General features: G+C 48.3%; 4 protein-coding genes and 1 pseudogene across 5 annotated transcripts in view; 2 read left to right on the plus strand and 3 right to left on the minus strand.

Annotated features, from left to right (window-relative positions):
• LOC6618814 (trace amine-associated receptor 1) overlaps window positions 1–10,555 on the plus strand; it is a 34,752-nt gene extending 24,197 nt beyond the window's left edge. Inside the window, exons 1-8 of one of the 2 annotated variants that reach the window (XM_032715968.1) lie at window positions 3,101–3,322; window positions 3,379–3,504; window positions 4,317–4,433; window positions 6,477–6,549; window positions 6,620–7,089; window positions 7,629–7,760; window positions 7,891–8,016; window positions 8,680–10,555. In XM_032715968.1, coding sequence (XP_032571859.1) covers window positions 3,101–3,322; window positions 3,379–3,504; window positions 4,317–4,433; window positions 6,477–6,549; window positions 6,620–7,089; window positions 7,629–7,760; window positions 7,891–8,016; window positions 8,680–9,384 — 1,971 coding nt within the window. In that variant the 3' untranslated portion in view covers window positions 9,385–10,555. Of the gene's footprint in view, window positions 1–3,093; window positions 3,323–3,378; window positions 3,505–4,316; window positions 4,434–6,476; window positions 6,550–6,619; window positions 7,761–7,890; window positions 8,017–8,679 lie in introns of those variants that run through there. The other variant, XM_032715969.1, reaches the window with a different exon arrangement.
• Window positions 10,556–11,905: 1,350 nt separating this feature from the next.
• On the minus strand, window positions 11,906–12,616 carry LOC6618815. Its single transcript, XM_002043028.2, has 3 exons — window positions 12,557–12,616; window positions 12,183–12,500; window positions 11,906–12,121 (listed from the first exon to the last, which is right to left on the minus strand). The coding sequence occupies exons 1-3, from the start codon at window positions 12,614–12,616 to the stop codon at window positions 11,975–11,977; spliced, it is 525 nt and encodes a 174-aa protein (XP_002043064.1). The 3' UTR covers window positions 11,906–11,974.
• Window positions 12,617–12,987: 371 nt separating this feature from the next.
• On the minus strand, window positions 12,988–13,680 carry LOC6618816. The gene is made up of 3 exons (XM_002043029.1): window positions 13,621–13,680; window positions 13,244–13,561; window positions 12,988–13,191 (listed from the first exon to the last, which is right to left on the minus strand). Exons 1-3 carry the CDS (start codon window positions 13,678–13,680, stop codon window positions 12,988–12,990), a joined length of 582 nt encoding a protein of 193 aa, XP_002043065.1.
• A 245-nt stretch (window positions 13,681–13,925) lies between these two features.
• LOC116800701 lies at window positions 13,926–14,560 on the minus strand (annotated as a pseudogene).
• Window positions 14,561–14,753: 193 nt separating this feature from the next.
• LOC6618817 (trichohyalin) lies at window positions 14,754–17,323 on the plus strand. Its single transcript, XM_002043030.2, has 2 exons — window positions 14,754–15,673; window positions 15,741–17,323. The coding sequence occupies exons 1-2, from the start codon at window positions 14,881–14,883 to the stop codon at window positions 17,183–17,185; spliced, it is 2,238 nt and encodes a 745-aa protein (XP_002043066.1). The 5' UTR covers window positions 14,754–14,880; the 3' UTR covers window positions 17,186–17,323.
• The last annotated feature ends 848 nt before the right edge of the window (window positions 17,324–18,171 follow it).

Consider the following 18,171-nt stretch of genomic DNA (forward strand, 5'->3'; position numbering starts at 1 on the left):
AGGACGCAGGGAAGTGAAACATTCGCATTGAGAGGAATATGATTGTGTAGCGTATTTAAATTTAATTTGGCCATTAAACAGCTTTATGAGCCAGCCAATTATTCATGCCCTACAATCTCAACATCTTGACTTGACTGCTGGAAATCACTTATTATTTAAAAGTAAACACAGCTTGACACAACGAGTGACACACGCACAATGTTTGCCTTCATGAAACGCACTTCATAATTAATTTGCCTTTTCTTGCGTTGATTACGCATACGACACGTTGGCGGCAGCTGGAGCTCAAGCTGGCAGCCACATCTGCAGGATATTAATTAACGCATCTCCAGGTGCTCGACGCAATCAATGGCGAATTAGTTAAGCGAAACGATTTGACAATGTACAGCAACTCGGAAGATCTGGGCTACCAACCAGTCAGTTTTGGCCCGCAAATTCCCAGCCAGAGTCCACACATTGCGAGCCGCAATCTCTCCTGAGCACTTGCCATGCCCCCAACCGGTGGGTGGGTTGTCGGGCTGTGGGCGTGGCAATCAGTCAGCGGGTGGCTGCTGGGGCAACTTGTCAAACGAATCAGCTCGGAGTGGCCTCAAAGAAAGTCTTATAAATAAGCCAGCGAGCCGGCAAGGACCTGAAAAAAGTGGATACTTGGCCAGCAAATTTGCATGTGAAATGCTGCCATGCACACCCACTTTCTGGCATGTCAGCATTGGCTCAAGACCAGGACCCAGCCGGAGCAACTTTTCCAGTTCCGCAGTGTAAATGCGCATGAAATGCATCGTCAGGATGGCTTCAACTATTTCGTTTTTCCCTCTCCGCCCGCCGTTGCGCTTTCGTGCATTAACACGCACGCACAGAGGGCCAAAACACAGACCCCAACTCGCACACACACACACACGCACATGCATCCTTTGGGAGGACAAAACGCACTGTGAATGTGGAATTGGTGTCCCTTCCCTTTGCCGGCACCACTTCCGGTCCCCGCATCCTGCGTCCGTTCTGCTACTCGGCGCCCTGCCGTTCTGCTCCTGTGGCATTGTTTTTTATGCCCAGCCATTTCGGGTGTCCTTTTTCGGGGTGGCCCCAAAACACTGACCAAAACATTTTGTGGAAAGACTTGAAGCACATCTAGATTCTCCGAGAACTAGTTAGTATTCATTTCTCGCAGTGCATAGAATAACCTGGTCTCCAGATCACCGTGAAGCGGTTGCATATTCTTCGCCATTTGGCTGCCGGAGGAGAGTGCGTGGCGAGTTGTTAGCTTCATCCTCGCCAAATCCAGTGGCGAGTAGCTGCAGTAACTCCGGCAGCGGCTTAAGGCGGATGCACAATGGCCGCTGATTGGGGCACTGCGGGACGGGGCAGAGGCAAAGGCAGATTGCAGCAGAGCTGCATTCGAGTTGCGAGTTGCATTTGCGGTGTCTTCCTAATGATATGCAATAGAGCGCCACTAATGGCAGTTACTTGAGTGTAAATTCAAAAGCGGATTGCGGCTCTCTAATCCGGCAGCCAAATTATTTATTCAGCATTTGTCTCTGGCGATGTCATCGAATTGAGTTCACGAATCCGAGCTCCCACCATCCTGATGACTCTGTCGGGACTTCGCCCGCCACAGGACTTCGACTTCATTCCTGAAATTTGGCATGGAAATTTCGTTTATTTTAATGGCGTTCGCCCATGAAGCGGGTTGTTTCCAGTTTCCAGTTTCCAGTTACCAGTTACCAGGCGGATCTGCCGTTTATTGCCATTTTCGTTGTGCATTTTAAAACAATTACACGGTTTTGCATTTGCGTCTGGCTTTGGTATCCTTTTTTCATCAGTACCTTTCAGCTTTGTTTCGGTCCTGCACTTGCAACTCTTCGATTACGCTAGACGTAACAATGGGAGGAATTAAGCGAATTTCCCCTTTCATTACTTGGGAATGGAAATTGGTTTTTTAACTGGGACGCACACATGGAGTCGCAATGCCACTCACTAACCACATCCCAATTGATTCAGCCAAAGTTGAGGATTTATTGCCGCCCGCACAACGATTTGTTAATGAAAAACCTGTACTCCCACCAACGGGGCACTGGTAACTAGGATTGCGATCTCGGACCTGCAACCTGGGACACATTGGCGTACTTAGTCTAGACCACTGGGTGAGCTTAATGTTTTGCCGTTCGGTTATATATCATGCGGTGATTTGTGGACTTAGCATAAAACCGAACTGAACGGCCCGGCGACATCCCGACTCTCTGGCGACTTTGGACGGGCCACGATAAATCAAGGCGCAGATCCGGGAGCCCGGCATATAGTGGGTATAGTATGCGTGGCGAAACTTAATAAGAGATGCGACAACAAACAAATGATACAGATAGACAGACGGCAGGCGACAGTCGTGTGGGCGGGAGAGGTGGAGGAGCAGGGAAATGGGATTGTGGAAAGCGGAAAAATCTTTAAAGCAATGCCGCTGCACAGGACATTTTTCACCGTGCCATCCGTTCGCCGACGGATCACCAAAGAGAGACATCAACGTTACTCGCGGGGAGAACAAGTGTTTTGATTTATCGCCAGCAATGGCAATGGCAGGGCGGACGGGGATTGCCATCCAATTATACTGCTAACTTTCATTATGTCACTGTGCTATTTTGGGACCGGATGTGCCGCCATATTGGCCCATTGTTGCGCCATTGTCTATGCAGAGCACTCTGTTTAGTAGTGACACCCTGCGGTTTCGGTAGCAGGACTCATCCCCATCCTGCCTCCTGCCTTAGTCGTCCCCTGCCGCTCCCTCGGAGGACTCCGACTGATAAATCGTCAGCGCGGCTTCCCTTTCACATGCTTTGACTTCATTATGGCGTAACAAATCGTCGGCATTTTGCATTCCTCGCCGCGGAAACGGAAGCGGAAGACATCCCCGAAAGAAACTGCGAACTGGGCCTTTGTGGCCACACGACGGATTGGTCACACGCCATATAGACAATTCCATCTCAGTTTTCCACATGTCTTGATTGCTCAACGTTGTCAAGGGGCTTTGTGCTGCTGTACTTTTTTCGCTTACGCTTTAATAGCTTCTGAAGAGACTTATATTCTTCATATCTATTCTTGCAGCTCTGCCATGGATCTAAAGACTGGCTCTCTCCTGGTAGCACCCGCCGTGAAGAACTCGAGCTGCTCGCATCCGCGCTACTCCGGCCACAACTTCATCGCCCACATAGGGATTGCGGAGACCATCGAGGCGGTGCTCATCCTGGTCCTCACACTGGGCGTCATCGGGGCCAACTGCCTGGTCATCTTCGTCATCAACAACCGCCGCTATGCGGCCTACATACACCAACAGGTGGGAGGCTGAGTCACTGGCTTGACACCTTGTACATCTTGTATCTCTCCTTGTAGCCCCGTTATCTGCTCACCTCGTTGGCCCTGAATGACCTGACAATTGGTCTGCTAATTACACCATTCGGTCTAATGCCGGCTTTGTTCCACTGCTGGCCGTACGGAGAGATCTTCTGTCAGATACAGGTGAGCGGGTCAAGAGTGGGTCACCACCAGGTTAACAAGTGGGGCGGAAGTGCGATAATTTGTTGTGGAACACCGGTCTCCCGTCTGCGGCTGTTGCCACCGCGGTCAATTAACTCTCTTCACAATGCACGGTAATTACTGGACATAAATGGCGGTGATGGAAACGGACAATCCCGATTAACGGGCGGAACAATGTGTAATGCTAGTATTAACGTGGTCGAGAGTGTGTAGGATTCTGCGGTAAGAGTCAGGGTTCCGATGCAGGAGTTGTGACAAGCGGAAAGTTAACCGGGCAATATGGTTAGCAAGCTAGTGCACATGGAAAAGCCATTGTTTTGTGGGAAGTGGCATTAATTATCCTCCTCCTCATGAGGAGGACGAGGTGTGCAACAGAAACTCTTAGTTTATCACTTATCAAGTGTCAAAAAGCATGCAACTAAATCACATAGAATCCATCACAAAAATGGTTGCGTAAAAAGGTTGAGTTTTTATGAAAGTTAGAGTTTTAAACATTGTAATAAAATTCAGATATCACTCATACAACTATTTTCATGGGAACCAGACTCTTATTATATATATATTTCTAACACGAAATTTGTCATTTTCCAACTGCCATTTAAGGGTTATTTGTAAAACATGCACGCATTCCCCGCATTACTCACTGATATTCAACACATACTGACGATTAATAATTTCATTACAAGTTTTTCGTTTTGCCTCGACAAGCGGAAAAGTTTGCCGAAAGCCATAATACAAATAATAAACTTCTCAACGAGCAGTAACGCATTTTCCGGCTTTTCCGCGTTTTCCAGGCCCTGCTCCGAGGAGCGCTTTCGCAGCAGAGCGCCGTCATCCTGGTTTGCATGGCAGTCGATAGATACATGTGTGCCCTGCATCCGCGCCGCTACTACCAGCACTCCAGCAAGAAGGTAAGATTCCACGTCCTATCGCCTCGCATCGATGGGGAACTTCTATTTTGGGTTGCCCGGATAAGGCACGCTCCTCGGCGATCCTTATCCTGTTGTTCTTGCGCTCGCGCTCGGAAGGACAATAAACAAAGCTGCGGCGTAATGACGAGAAATCACGCGCCAATAAAATCGACTATAACAATGGGAAGAGCACCGCACAGCAACTACACAATATGGTCGGCGAGCCAATTACGCAAGCATAAATAAGGATAATGGGCTTTAAGCAGCTTGACAGTCATTAAACAGGCAAAAAATGGGTGGGCAGCGCCAAAGAGCAAGTGCAAAACAAAGCATCGTGGCGAATGAAAAAGCAAAGTTGGCAAAAACCAACAAAACCGAAAAAAACCGGGCGGGCCAAGTCGAATAGACATTCGAAAAGTGTATAAAATGGGGATAAAAAAGGGAGCAAAGTTGGCCTAGAGATTTTTTACGCGCAATGACTTCGGCAGAGGGCGACGACCACAGCAAAGTCCTTTTCCAGGACGCAGGCAGGCAAATGAAGCGGCACCTCCCACGGAAACCGCAGCCAGGACCAAAGAGCAGCAAACGAGCTCTCAGCCAACCCTATTTCCCATTCCCCCCCTGCGTAATTTATGGCTCCCGGACTGTAAACAAACGAAACTAGGAGGCCAACAGTCGGCTAAGGACACCGAAGCCCGAATGTCCTTGTCCCAAATGAACGGCACTGTTTCAGCTCAAATTGGCTTAGAATCCATTCCCCCAAATAATCAAGCTTTGATTTAAAGTCTCCATTTCTCGCTGTTTGCTTGGTGATTTTGAAAACAGTTGTAATTTAACTAATAAAAGAAAATACAATCAGGCCAAATAAAACAAAAAAAAAAAACAATGCGAAAACAGGGAAGTACCAATAGTGGAAAATAAATTTACATAACAATTTTGTAAGCACCGAAAATTTCGGTTTTTTCATGCCATCTGGCCACCAAAATTGGACGAGTGGGCGGAATTGGCGCACTGCCACGCCCCGTTTGTAAAAATGATGGGCGCAGTGTCGAAAATTAATAAATGGATGCTGAATGCGAAATACTGGGGATGCAGAAAAACCAATGCTCGGCGGAACTTGGTAATGGTAATGGGGAACTTTTGACTTTCGTTTTTGCTTACTTTCAAAAGTGCCATAAATTCAAAGCCAGTCTTGAATATATGTATTTATTTTTAGTGAATTTAACAGCTTGACTCAAAACTCGCCTTTCTGTTCACCACTCACAATTTGTATTAAATGCACTTGGAAATTCAATTATTTTGTAATCTAGGATATTTGCTGACTATCCTTACAACTTCAGCATTCGCCGGTTGTGCGCTACGAAAAACTCCTGGAATCCTGCAAAAAAATAATATTTACATTTCAAAAATTGTACCCCTGCGTTGTTTGTTTTGTTCGGGAAAAGTTTTAAATGTGATAGCGTAAATTAAATTAATCACAGCCAAGGTCCGTTTCAAAGAGACACGGACAAAAGTTGAGCTTCCCTTTTTTCCAGGACTTTTTGTCACTTGGGATGGGGCCATTTTCATTTTTTCAGGTGGACAGGTGGACAACATTTTCCCATTCAGGATGTCAGAATGCTGCATTTAGTAACTCAGCCAGTCAGTGCGATTATATTATAGTATCGCTTTCCCTCTGTGGTCTGCACCCTTCACCAAGTGATTTTGGCATAATCAAAAGTTTGTAATTCCATTTTTGGCCTCTTGGACTCCCTTGTTGAATGTCAGATGAAATGTGCAGTGAAGCTAGTGGAATTTTAGCAACTTAGAAAGTTGAAGAGGGAGTTTCAGATTTATCAGCTTGCCTTAGTTTGATATAAGCCACTTCTGGCTAAATAAACACCTAAAATGGATTACCCAACGTACATTCGGTTCCAATTCAGTATCGGCCATAATTGATATCGCCTGAAATGCAGGGAATACGTGCCTGAAGCCCTTCGCCAGTCATAAATCAGACCGCACCTGGCGGAAATGTGCTCCACTAATTGTGAATTCATTTTGCAGGGCTGCGTGGCCATACTGAGCTTAACCTGGATTATCAGCCTGACGGTGTTTGGCTTTCTGGTGCTGCCCAAAGGTGAGCTGCCCGAGATTGGCCCGCCATCAATGTGCTCTCGAACACGTCAAACCATAAACTATATGCGCAGGTTACTACTTCAACAATACGGGTCTAATGGCCTGCGAGCCCTTCTACAGCAAGCCATCCTACAGGATACTGTCCACGTGCGCCCTCTACTTTCCCACGACGATGGTGCTGATGTACTGCTACGGCTCCAGCTTCCACATGAGCCGCTTCCGGCTAAACGATCCCACCATGCCCCTCACGGCGGCCGCTCACCACCCCCATCCGCACCCACACCCCACCGCCGCCCAGCAGCTGCAGATGCACCAGCACCAGCAGCACCACCAGCAGGCGGGACTGCACTCGTACCTCTATCACGGCCACTCGCACCACCCCAGCCACCCCAACCACCCCAACCACCCAAACCACCCAAACCACCCCAACCACCATGGCCACCCCCACCATCATGGACCTCCCGTTATGGGCCATCTCAGCATGGCCATGAGCATGGGACTGGCCGGCATGCCGAACATGACAAACAAGATTACCAAAAAGGTGAGCCAGCTGAACCGGGTGAACTGAGGAAGCCAGGTGGCCTGCTGGCCAAAAGGATGAAGGAGGCGGCCTCCACAACAGTTTGCTCAGGCGAGAGAGTTGGGGATTAAGTTAGCAGTAAATAGAATTTTCTCGGCATCGCCAAACAAACCGTTAGGTCTATCAGTATGCACTCGCAGAACTTAAAGAACTGTTAACAGCTTTTAGTATTTGTGAACGGGCTATTCAATAATGGTACCAGCTAATTCAATTACATTGCAGAACTCAGGTAAACTAAAATAAAACTCACTTAAAAAAGAATTCGAGCTGTGAAAGTTACTTTACTCACTTTCCGTGTATAAAAATATTTCGAGAAGCCAATATTACATTTTAGCAAAAGAGAAAGCAGCAGAAGTTGTATCTGAAACTATAAAGAATACTCAACTATATGGCTAATAAACAGGAATAGGAATTTCGTTTGGCCAGTATCTACACAAAATTGAATCAACAAATTGTAGCACCATATTCGCTTTAATTGAATTGCCGCAACATTCCCACAGATTGTTCCCATCCAAGAAAAGAACTCCAGCGGATCCACCTCGCGCTCGATGGCCGCCATTTCACTGGGCTTCATAGTGATGGTCACTCCGTGGACGATTCAGGAAATAGTCACCGCCTGCACGGGATCCAAGGCAAGTGTCCTGTACAAAGGATTATTGTGTGGCCGCTTTGTGCTGCGTACCACGCGGCGCATACGGAATGAGGCCACGCGTGGCTCATCAGTTCTGATTTTGTTACATTTTGTGCTATGTCCGTCCACAGCTGCCGCCGTTCCTCGATTTCCTGGTCACCTGGACGGCGCTGAGCAACAGTCTGTGGAACCCGTTCATGTACTGGCTGCTGAACTCCGATTTCCGCCGCCTGAGTCGCCAGCTGATGCCGAACAAAGTGAGTATCGGGTCGGGTATCCCACAGTGGGAAGATGAATCTCCTCTTCTGGGGCTAATTTACTGCATCTCTGATCTGGAGCGATGTTCACTGTCTGTTTCAGCAGCAAATCTGCCATAAGCCCTGATTGATTGATTCGCTTATCCCTATTCCAAACACCACGTGCACACTTTCATTGACCTCCCCCAATGCCAATCCCCAAGCCCAAATATGGGTGCTTCGCCCAAGTGCATCCTGCAGCTCCCAAATTTTTCGGCTGCACAGCGCAAAGTTTGCAAAAACAGGAGCACATCCTCCCGAAAACCCCCATAAATCCGTAACCGAAGGTGTAAACTCCAGAAAGCTGGCAGACTGGCGCGGGCAAAGTAAACAATCAACAGACGCAGCAACAACAATAGCAGGTCCTGCAAAGTGATTTTGAATTATGAAAGAGCAAATCTAAAACGGCATTTACATCCTCGTAGCCCCGCAAACCCCATCCCATAGGTCCTTATTCCATTTTGGTAAACGCAGTCAAGTTGCATGATTTACTTCCGGAGAGCCGGGGTCAGTCTGTGGAATATTTATGGCCCAACCTTGTGCTCTGCCGGAATAAATGCGCATTTAAAATCCTTATTAATTTTTGTGCGAGTCGGAATTTATGATGCCTCCCTGCCGTTTCAGTGCTTCCCCCACGAGGATACGCCCGAGCACAAATCAGGCTGTTGTCACATCAATGCTAACGATTTCGAAATCACAACGCTTCCGATTCCCCCGGAGCCGCCTTCATCCCGTCCTCCGGGCGGAGCAGGAGGAGGAGGAGGAGGTCCATCCAGTGGAGGTCCCAGCTCTGGCGGCGGAGTGGCCAGTTCCATTGGCGGCTCCGTCCTTGGGATCTGCGGCCGCTCGCGCACAAACAGCCTCAGCCGCAGCTCCTCCCAGTACATCCGAGGGACCATGGGCGGAGGAGTCCACAACCACCAGGCCACGGAGGCCTTCTCCACCACGCGGCCTGACATCGAGGGCCTCTCCGAGAAGTACTGGGGCGAGATCCTGGAGAGAACCGTCAGCTCGGGCAACCTGAACGCCATGCAGAAGCACCTGCCGCCCCACCTGCCCTACACCCACCACCTGGTCCACCAGCTCCACCAGCCGCAGCAGCACCACCAGCAGCAGACCACCTCCTTCAGCAAGGCCAGCGATCTGCAGCTGAACCTGAACCTCAGCCAGGCGGCCACTGCTGCAGAGCTGGGCAAGTTCTCCAACTCGGAGCCGAAGCTGTGCGAGCACCTCTTCCACGACGTGAACTGCGCCAAGAGCAAGGCCGCCAACGGGGATGGGGAGTCCTCCGGTAAGCTGGCCTGCGGCCGAAGCATTCCGGACATCTAGTACGCCGAGGACGTGATCCTGGCCAAGAACCAACTGCTGGCCAGGCAGGCCAAGTGCTCGCACCATCCGCTGCACCAGCAGACCAAGACGCGTCTCCATTCCCACACGGGCAGCTTGCGCTTCAGCCGGATTCGCGCCGCCTGCCACAGTCCGCCGCCGGAGAAGTCCGGCTTTCCAATGGCCGAGTATCGCAAGTAGGATCACAGAGGGCACTGGGATCATGGATGCCCAGTATGTGGTATAACCATGCACAGAATAGGGAGTGAGAGCGAACGAGTATCTATAAGATTCCATAGGTGTATGTGCGTGTGAGTGTCTATATAATATCGCATGATCCAACCATAATATGTGTGTTTTCTATTAGGCTTAAGATCTAGGAGGCCCTTTGGTCGGGTTTTCAATTTCAATTCAAAGTCCCTGAGACTCGCAAAGTACCCATGGCTTGTAGAAAGCGCCCTTTTGAATTGAAGCCTAAACAAAGGATTATGATAGATAGCACCTATCCTCAGATATTCCACTGTCTATAAAGTAATCTGTGAATGATTGCTGTCCATAACTTTCAAGACCCACTAGCTAGACTTTCTTTACCACACCTGATCTGGGGGATCGCAATTAGCCGAGTTAAGCAGAAGTTAACCATAGTAAGTGTTCATTCAATGTTTGTGATACCCTAAGTTTCCCAGCCCAACATACCCACGAGTAGCATATAATATAATCCTAGTTGTTGTGCGCGCGTCGGCTAAATTAAACGTAGGATTTATGGAAAACAGAGATATCAGACTTTCCTCTCAGAACCCGCTCGACATTCGGAACCCCTTCGCCAAACTCTCCACCACTTAAGGACTAAGGATCTACGTAGACTCTGATATCGGCGGACCCTAAAGCGTTGTGGTTAGTCATAGTTGTAGTTCCATAGCTCGAGTCGTATATTAAATTACTCACTGTTCGACGAATCAAAATCAAATCCTAACTTTGTGATTGTCAAGAATTTAAGTCGGCTGATGTGGACATTGCTGTTAAATCATTTTTAATTTGTAGCTAAGTAATTGACTAGTTAAAGCCAAATAAATTTACCGTTTAAGTAAGTCTAACTTTAGTTAAATGAACGCGAGGTGTGTAACAAATGTATTTCATAGGCAGAGGATTCAAATCGAAATAAATAAATATCACTAAAGCGATTTGCATAAAGTCTCGTTTCCCTTGGCTCTGGCCCACTCAAAAGGTAATTTCGAGGCAATTACGCCGAAAGCGTCGAAAAGAAGCCAACAAATGGATCCCAGAACGAAACAGCCGCAGAATCCCATCCCAATTACACAAAAACACCGACAACTTTCGACCGAAGCGCTGCTAAATAAATTAAAAATTATTTAAGTTTGATTTTTATTGTGCCACGGAGCCCCCGCACCACAGACCAGATGACAACAAGGCCCAAATGCAAATTAATATCGCACACTGCTCTTAGATTTCCATTTGGCCCGCAGGACGAAGGAAAAAAAGGACGAGCCCGTCAGAAATGCAAGATAAACGGACGAGAAAGTTTGAAAACTAATTTTCGCAAAACAATTTTCAGAGGCCGCGTTCGCTGCCCTTTTCCCGTCTTGTCCAATCGTTTCTTTGGGCAATTTGAATCTCAAACTAAATCTGGATGTGGATGCGGATTCTTTGCGTTTCTTCCGTGCCCAAAAAATTACACGCTCCGCTGCATTTCGGAACAATAATCGCCGGTGTTTGGCGTCTGACCACGCCCACAGCGCCCCCCGCGAAATCCAATCCCCGAAAACCATGAACATTTTGGGTGCAGGAATTCACGCCCAGCTCCGGAAAACTTTTCGCATGAAAGTCAACTTGCCTTTTCCCTCTTGATTCCATTTGTGTGCCATCTGAGTTTTCTGTATAATTTGACGCCTGCCGGAATTGGACGGAGCCCCATTTGCTTTACCCGGGTTTTGCCTAATTTGATTAACGCTAATTGGGGTTCATCTAATTGCGGATGGCCAGCATATCATGTGCCGCAGTGGAACAGATCCCATCTTCAAATGCGATTTATGCGCCACTTAATTGCGGAGTTATATGAAAATTGCGCAAATAGACGCTTTCTCTCTGTAAATTTTTAGCGGGTTACAAAATGTTCAGTGAGATACAAAAGTACGCGAGCTAAATTGACCAATTAACAATATTTTAGCGATCTTTCGAAAATATCATTATCGGCGTGCTAATGCTTGCATAAAGATTTGCGATTTGTATTATCCTATGCGATGAACCGGAACCCGAACAAGACCTCCTGAATGCCATTCGCTCAGCTTTTCTATGGGCTGATGGAAAACTATGGAAAACTAATGAGGGGCTCTCGCTGGATATAGTCTCATTTGCAATGAAAGCATGTTACTGGCTACCACATCCCCGATTGATGGAGTAAGTATCTCGCTTAAGGAGGTGGTACTGGAACAAAGAGCATTATAATCTCGAGCATTACTTAACCATATAGTAACAGGGCGAAACATAGTTTATTAAGGTTCGGATGATATTTACCACGGGGTGAAGTCCACTTCGGGCCGTCTAAACATTTTCGCATATATCAGATTGAAACTTTTCACTTTTCCTCCACGAAGGTGAAATACACATTCGTAGCGAACTGTGGCTTGAAGTCGAAGATCCAATCAAGCAGAAGTAAGTACTCTCCAGACGGAAGTGGAATGGGAACTTCAATGTGATGGAAATCGCTTAACATCTGCAAGCCCTGAAATATCCAGAAGCATCCCGACGAAATAGGGCTAAAATATGTCAAACTACGATCTCACCTCATAGGGACAGGTGTGGTTGACCGTGGACACGTTCCTAATCATGTTCCAAACGATTTTGGCGAACGGCTGGTTGCGCCTTCGCATGAACTCGCAGGCGTCGAAGGTGTAGTCGAACAGGAAGGGCTTATACCCACTGGCCTTCTTCATCATCTTCATGTGGAGGTATATGTTCTTGGCTGGCTCTATGAACGTGGCGTTTATGTTCAGGCTGGTCTTGGTTCGGGAATAGGCCTTCAGGCGACAGTAGTGAACAACCACCCATGATTTGTTGTAGGACTTGCACACTGCATTCGTCATTTTAACGAAGGGTGCCTCCTGGGGGAAGCTTCCAAGTATTTATACCATATATTATATGTTATTGGATCTCTTACACCGCAGACCAGAAAGCCAAGTATTACCGAAACAGCCAATGCGGCCACCCTACGATCCATGCCTGTTCACCAATCCGTTGAAAACTGACGGTGTACAGGTAAATGAGCTTCATTAAATACAAATTTTAGTTGTGCATGGAGCATGGAGCCATTCAGCTGGAAAATTACGTATGTGAATATAGTATGTATGCACATCGAAGATCATTCTACCAGTTGTATAAGTACTTGTGTTGGACGCGTGTGAACTTGGCAGTCCTAGTAAAGCCATCTATACTTTCCTCTTTACAGGATCTACTTCCTTTCAAAACGTTCAAAACTGAGTTGAAAAGTCAGTTAGTATCTGAGTAAAGGGGTCTCGATGGAATTTTTGTTTGTTATTCGAATTCCAGTGTCGTTACAATTTTCGTATTTTTGTGATTAGCATCCTAAGATCAGTTCCGAACGTGGGGGAACTCCTTACTGCCCCTCCTGTGCTTCGAGCTCGTCGGCAGTAAGTCTTCCATGTATGTGAAATATACATTCGTGGCGAACTGCGTTTTGCTATCGAACAACCAATCGACCATAAGTACATAGTCCCCAGATGGCAGTGGCACAGGGATATCGACTTTGTGGAAGTCGCTCAGCATCTGCAAGCCCTGAAAGATGGAATGGGTTACGCACTTAAATGACAGTTTGGGGAGACTTCACCTCATAGGGACAGGTGTGGTTGATGGTGGACACGTTCCTGATCATGTTCCAGATGATCTTGGCCACTGGCTGGTGGCGCCTTCGCATGAACTCGCAGGCGTCGAAGGTGAAGTCGTACAAAAAGGGCTTATACCCACTGGCCCTCTTCATCGTCTTAAAGTGAACTGATATATTTCTGGCTGGCTTGATGAACGTGGCGTTTATATTCAAGCTGGTCTTGGTTCGGGAATAAGCCTTCAGGCGGCAGTAGTGAATGGCTACCCACGATTTGTTATACGATTTGCACACAGCATTTGTCATTTTGAGATAGGGCGCCTCCTGATGGAATATGTAGCTTTAATTGACATGTAATTAAGTCCTGCAGCCCGATTTCTTACTCCGCAGCCTAGATAGGCCACCAATAACGAAACTGCGAAAATGAAAACCTTGTGATCCATGGCTCTTGGTCGACCACCCGTGGATGACTGACGTAACCCGGCTCTTTAGCTTCAAAATGTGTTCTATTTTTGATCAAATTGAATTGATGGTTAAGGGGAGAATGCGTTTATTACATTATCATTAAATATCAATTTAAAACAGTTAATAAATGTTTCAATGACACCGAATTCAACCAGCCCATACACTTTTGGAGGCTGGTACTGGTACTGACCGAAAACTCGAACCCACTTGACACTCTCGTAAATTAAAATTCCTCCGAATAGGTGAAATACACATTCGTAGCAAACTGCGGCCTTAAGTCGAATAACCAATCGAATAGGATTAGGTACTCTCCAGACGGAAGTGGAACAGGAACTTCGATGTTATGGAAGTCGCTTACCACCTGCAAGCCCTAAAATATCAAAAAATATTCCGACAAACTGGATTAAGTGACCTTCAATTCTCAGTCTCACCTCATAGGGACAGGTGTGGTTAACCGTGGATGCGTTCCTGATGATGTTCCACACGATTTTGGTGACGGGATGGTTGTGCCTTTTCATGAACTCGCAGGCGTCGAAGGTGTAGTCAATCAAAAAGTGCTTATACCCATTGGCCTTCTTCATCAACTTTAAATGAAGCGATATCTTTTTGGCTGGCTTTACAAAAGTGGCATTTACGTTCAGGCTGGTTTTGGTTCGGGAATAGGCCTTCAGGCGGCAGTAGTGAACCCACCCACGATTGGTTATAGGACTTGCACACAGCATTCGTCATCTTGGCAAATGTAGCTTACTGGGGAAATTATGGCTTGTATTATAATCAAATTCGAACATTTGATACTGCTCCTCTTACACTGCAGACTAGGAAGGCAACTATTATAAGAATAGCAATCCTTTGTTCCATGATTTCCTTTCGAGCACACGTAGAGGACTGACGATGCTTAGGTGCACTTGCATCATACATTCCCATTTGAACTTGGCCATTAGGCATTAATTGAGATCGAAGATCATTAATCTTCTTAGAGCGTAACCCATGCAGAAAATAACAAAAGTATCTAGGTAAATCATAGCCATAGATATATTGGATGCACAGTAGTCCAGGAGTTTAGATATATTTCGTTTATAGAGAAGCTTTCCTGTTTTCTGAGGAGATCATACATACAACACCCTTGCCGAACCAATAACATTGCGAACTGATCCTATATTCATGCTGCCATAGCCAAAATGAATGTGTGCAAACCCAAGGAAGTGGGTCCCGATGGACTTTTTGTCCGAAAACGCTTTACGCGGCATCCGGTGGTGATCTCGGCCAAGCGGTTTGCAGCCATAAAGGGACGTTCTCGCCAGGATGAGAAGCATGCCCAATTGGAGGCCGTCGAGGAGGAACGCAGGTACCGGCAGTACCTGAAGGACGGCAACGAGCTCCTGTGCAGCCTGTTCACAGATCCCAATGCTCCGAAGGTCAAGAAATCAGCTAGGGCGCAGAGCAAGGAGGCCATGGCAGTGGTAAAGGATGTGGACACAAAGCTAGCAGACGAGCGGCTGCGCAAGCAGAGGATCCTGCGAGCCAACCGCCTACTGGATCAACTGAAGCCTGGACCCCGCGCTCTGCACCAGGCGCTCATTTACAGCGAAATGATTCACCAGAGGAAGTACAATGAGGACCTTAACGAGGAGATAGCGGAGGCAGCCCGTACCCAGGAAAGGGCCGATGAGGACCTGTGTCCTGCGGCCCTGGTGCCCTTCGGCCACGCCACCGAGGAGGAGGAGGTGGCCAAGCAGACCGCTAAGAATATGGAACATGCCCAGCTCATGCGGGAGGACATCGCGCAGCGGGCCAAGATCAGGGAGGCAGAGCGGGAGCAAAGGGTCTTCGAGGAGCAGGTGGATCGGGCGCAGTACAAGTGTCTGCAGGACAAGGAGGAGAAGGCGCTCAAAGAGAAGAAGGCCCGGAAAATCGCCTTCAATCGAAAGGCTTACAAGGAGGCCCTCCAAGAGAAGGCGGATATTGCAGAACGTAAGTACTGTGGAGCAGAACTAGATATATAGGAGTGTAGTACATATATATTATTTCTTTCTCGCAGATGAGCGGATTTGCGACGCCATTGACGACCGGCGCAACTGCGTTTACATCGTGGCTAGTCGCAATCTGGACAGTCGCTATGGAAGCCACGTGAAGCAGCTGCGGCAGAAGCGTCAGGAGGAGAGGGAGCTACAGGCACTCCGTGTCTCCCATGCGCAGCAAGTGCTTCAAAAGAAGCTGGAAGAGCGCCAGATTCACGCGGAGGACCGCCATGCCTTTGAGACGCAGGTGGACGAGAACCGGCGCCAGTGCGAAAGGGAGATGCTGGCCAAGGAGCGCCGTGCGTATCAGAAATTGGAGCGGGAGCAGGACGCCGAGAAGCTCCGCCGCCAGCAGGAGCTGCAGCGCTTCCATGTGGCGCGCCGCCTAAAGAACGCCGAGGCGAATCGCTTCTTCGATGCCTCTCAGAAGCGAAAGAGGGACAAGGTGAAGGAGGAGCTGCGCAACGTTCTCTTTGGCCAGCGGGATGAGTTCCTCGAGAAGCGGCGCGCCGAGCTAATGAACCTGGCCGCCTGCAATGAGGATCCATACCTGGAGGATGACAAGAAGTTTTTTGAGCAGGCGGTCGAGATCATGGAGGAGTCGAGGAAGGTGGGGCGACCTCTGTATCCCATTGCCACCGCCGTGGATCGCTACGAGCGGCAGAACCAGCTGGACATGCGACCGGAGGGCAGGATGGTGAAGAGGAGCAGTCTAAGGGACTACTGCTGGCCAGGATTCTTTTCCAAGGCGGAGCTGGCCTACCGCAAGTACGAGCAGCGGGAGAAGTGCCGCGAGGAGCAGGTGGCCGATCGCCACCAGATCTACTGCAACTCGGTGAAGATCAAGAAGCTGGCCGAGGTGGAGAAGCCATACACTCCCTGTGTCGCCTCCTGTCCCATCAATTGCTTCCACCGCAGGGGAATGCCCGCCACGGACAGCAAGGAGTCCTTTGACTATGGCCGTCATGTTTGCTATACGGATACTCCAACGGTCGCCGCTTGTACCGGTTCCATGCAGGTGATCCACAACGACCCGCTGGATAACCAGAGGAAAATCAGCCAGCTATCCATGAAGCTGCCACCCATGCCGGACTTGACCAAGAGTGCACAGCCCCCTTTCCGAAGTCTTGTGGGCAAGGCTTTGAGTACCCTCAACAAACCTGACTTGGCTCCCAATGCCAGGGAATCAGGTTCCAGCCTGAAAGGTCCTCCTCCGCCTACTAGTCTACCCATCAGCACATCCAAGCCCACTGCACCGGAGCCAAAACTTCCCGAGGCCCAGGATGTGCCCCTTCCCAAATCCCAGCCTCCAGTGAGACGTAAGATGAAGAGCGTCTCCAAGAGAGCTGGTTCCTCGGTGGCTCCTCCTCCAACTGGTAACGATAGGCCAGCACCCGTGCCCAATCCAACTGGAACCTGGGGATCCGGATCCCTGCAGCCAGACTCGAAGAAGAAGGCCAAGTAAACAGGAATCAGCGCATCCACTTTAACAAAATTTACGTTTCTCGGTCTTATTGTATTGATGTTGTCCGTTGGCAAAGATAAATATAGAAAAAAGGATGCTCGGCCATCATCGAATGGAGCCAGACAGCTGAGGAAATGACGTTAATGGTTTTTTAAAAGCACTTAAACTTGGCGCAAAGGGACTTCTCTTCCCCTTTGCCAGTTTTCCATTTCCTCAGCCATTTTCTCGGCGGAGTCGGAGGATTGGTGAGTAACCCTTTCCAGCGACACTTACGCGCTTTGTTTAGCGCAGAATCTCCGGCGTAGAGTGGCCGGCTTCATAAATTCCAATTAATGCGTGGCCAAAGTTATTGGGTTACGTCCTCCGCCCCAGGACCTCAAAGACCTCCTGCTTCATCTTCATCAACTTGCGGCACTGAGTGACATCCATTTTTGTTTTCATTTAGCTTATTACCGGGCAGACATGTCCGGCGTTCCGCCCGTAACTTAATTTGAGCTGCTAACCAGGCTGATGAACCCGGCGTTCTCCGGCGGAGTGAAGTGGACTGAGTGTTCCGGCCGGCCAATCTCGCCGGGATAATTACGGAGCAGGCCATCCGTCCCAATGGGTTAATCAGCCGGCTCCTAGGTCTTTGCAGCTGTCTTTCGGGGCTTGGTCAACCGCTTGGCTCCAAATTAACGGAACCGGCCGTCTTCCTCTCCTTTGGCAAGTTTGCAAAAGTTGCCGCCTTCCAAAGTTAACCAATTTAGTGCCATTAACCATAAATTGCTGAACTGCTTAGTCGGAACGGGGTTAATCGAGGAGAGTCTAAAAATTACGTCAACTGTGTGAAGTGTGGACCGACTGCGAGAGATAATGAAACATTTTAAGTCCCAGTTTGGTTGCATGCAACAATGGATAGAGATCTTAAACTATGTATATACATATCTACAGCAAAACAGACCAGTAATGCAGTTTTCGATTGCTCCTATTTATTTTCTATCTGC

The sequence above is a fragment of the Drosophila sechellia genome, chromosome 2R (genome assembly GCF_004382195.2).
Source record: "Drosophila sechellia strain sech25 chromosome 2R, ASM438219v1, whole genome shotgun sequence".
In the NCBI taxonomy this organism is placed as follows: Eukaryota; Metazoa; Arthropoda; class Insecta; order Diptera; family Drosophilidae; genus Drosophila; species Drosophila sechellia.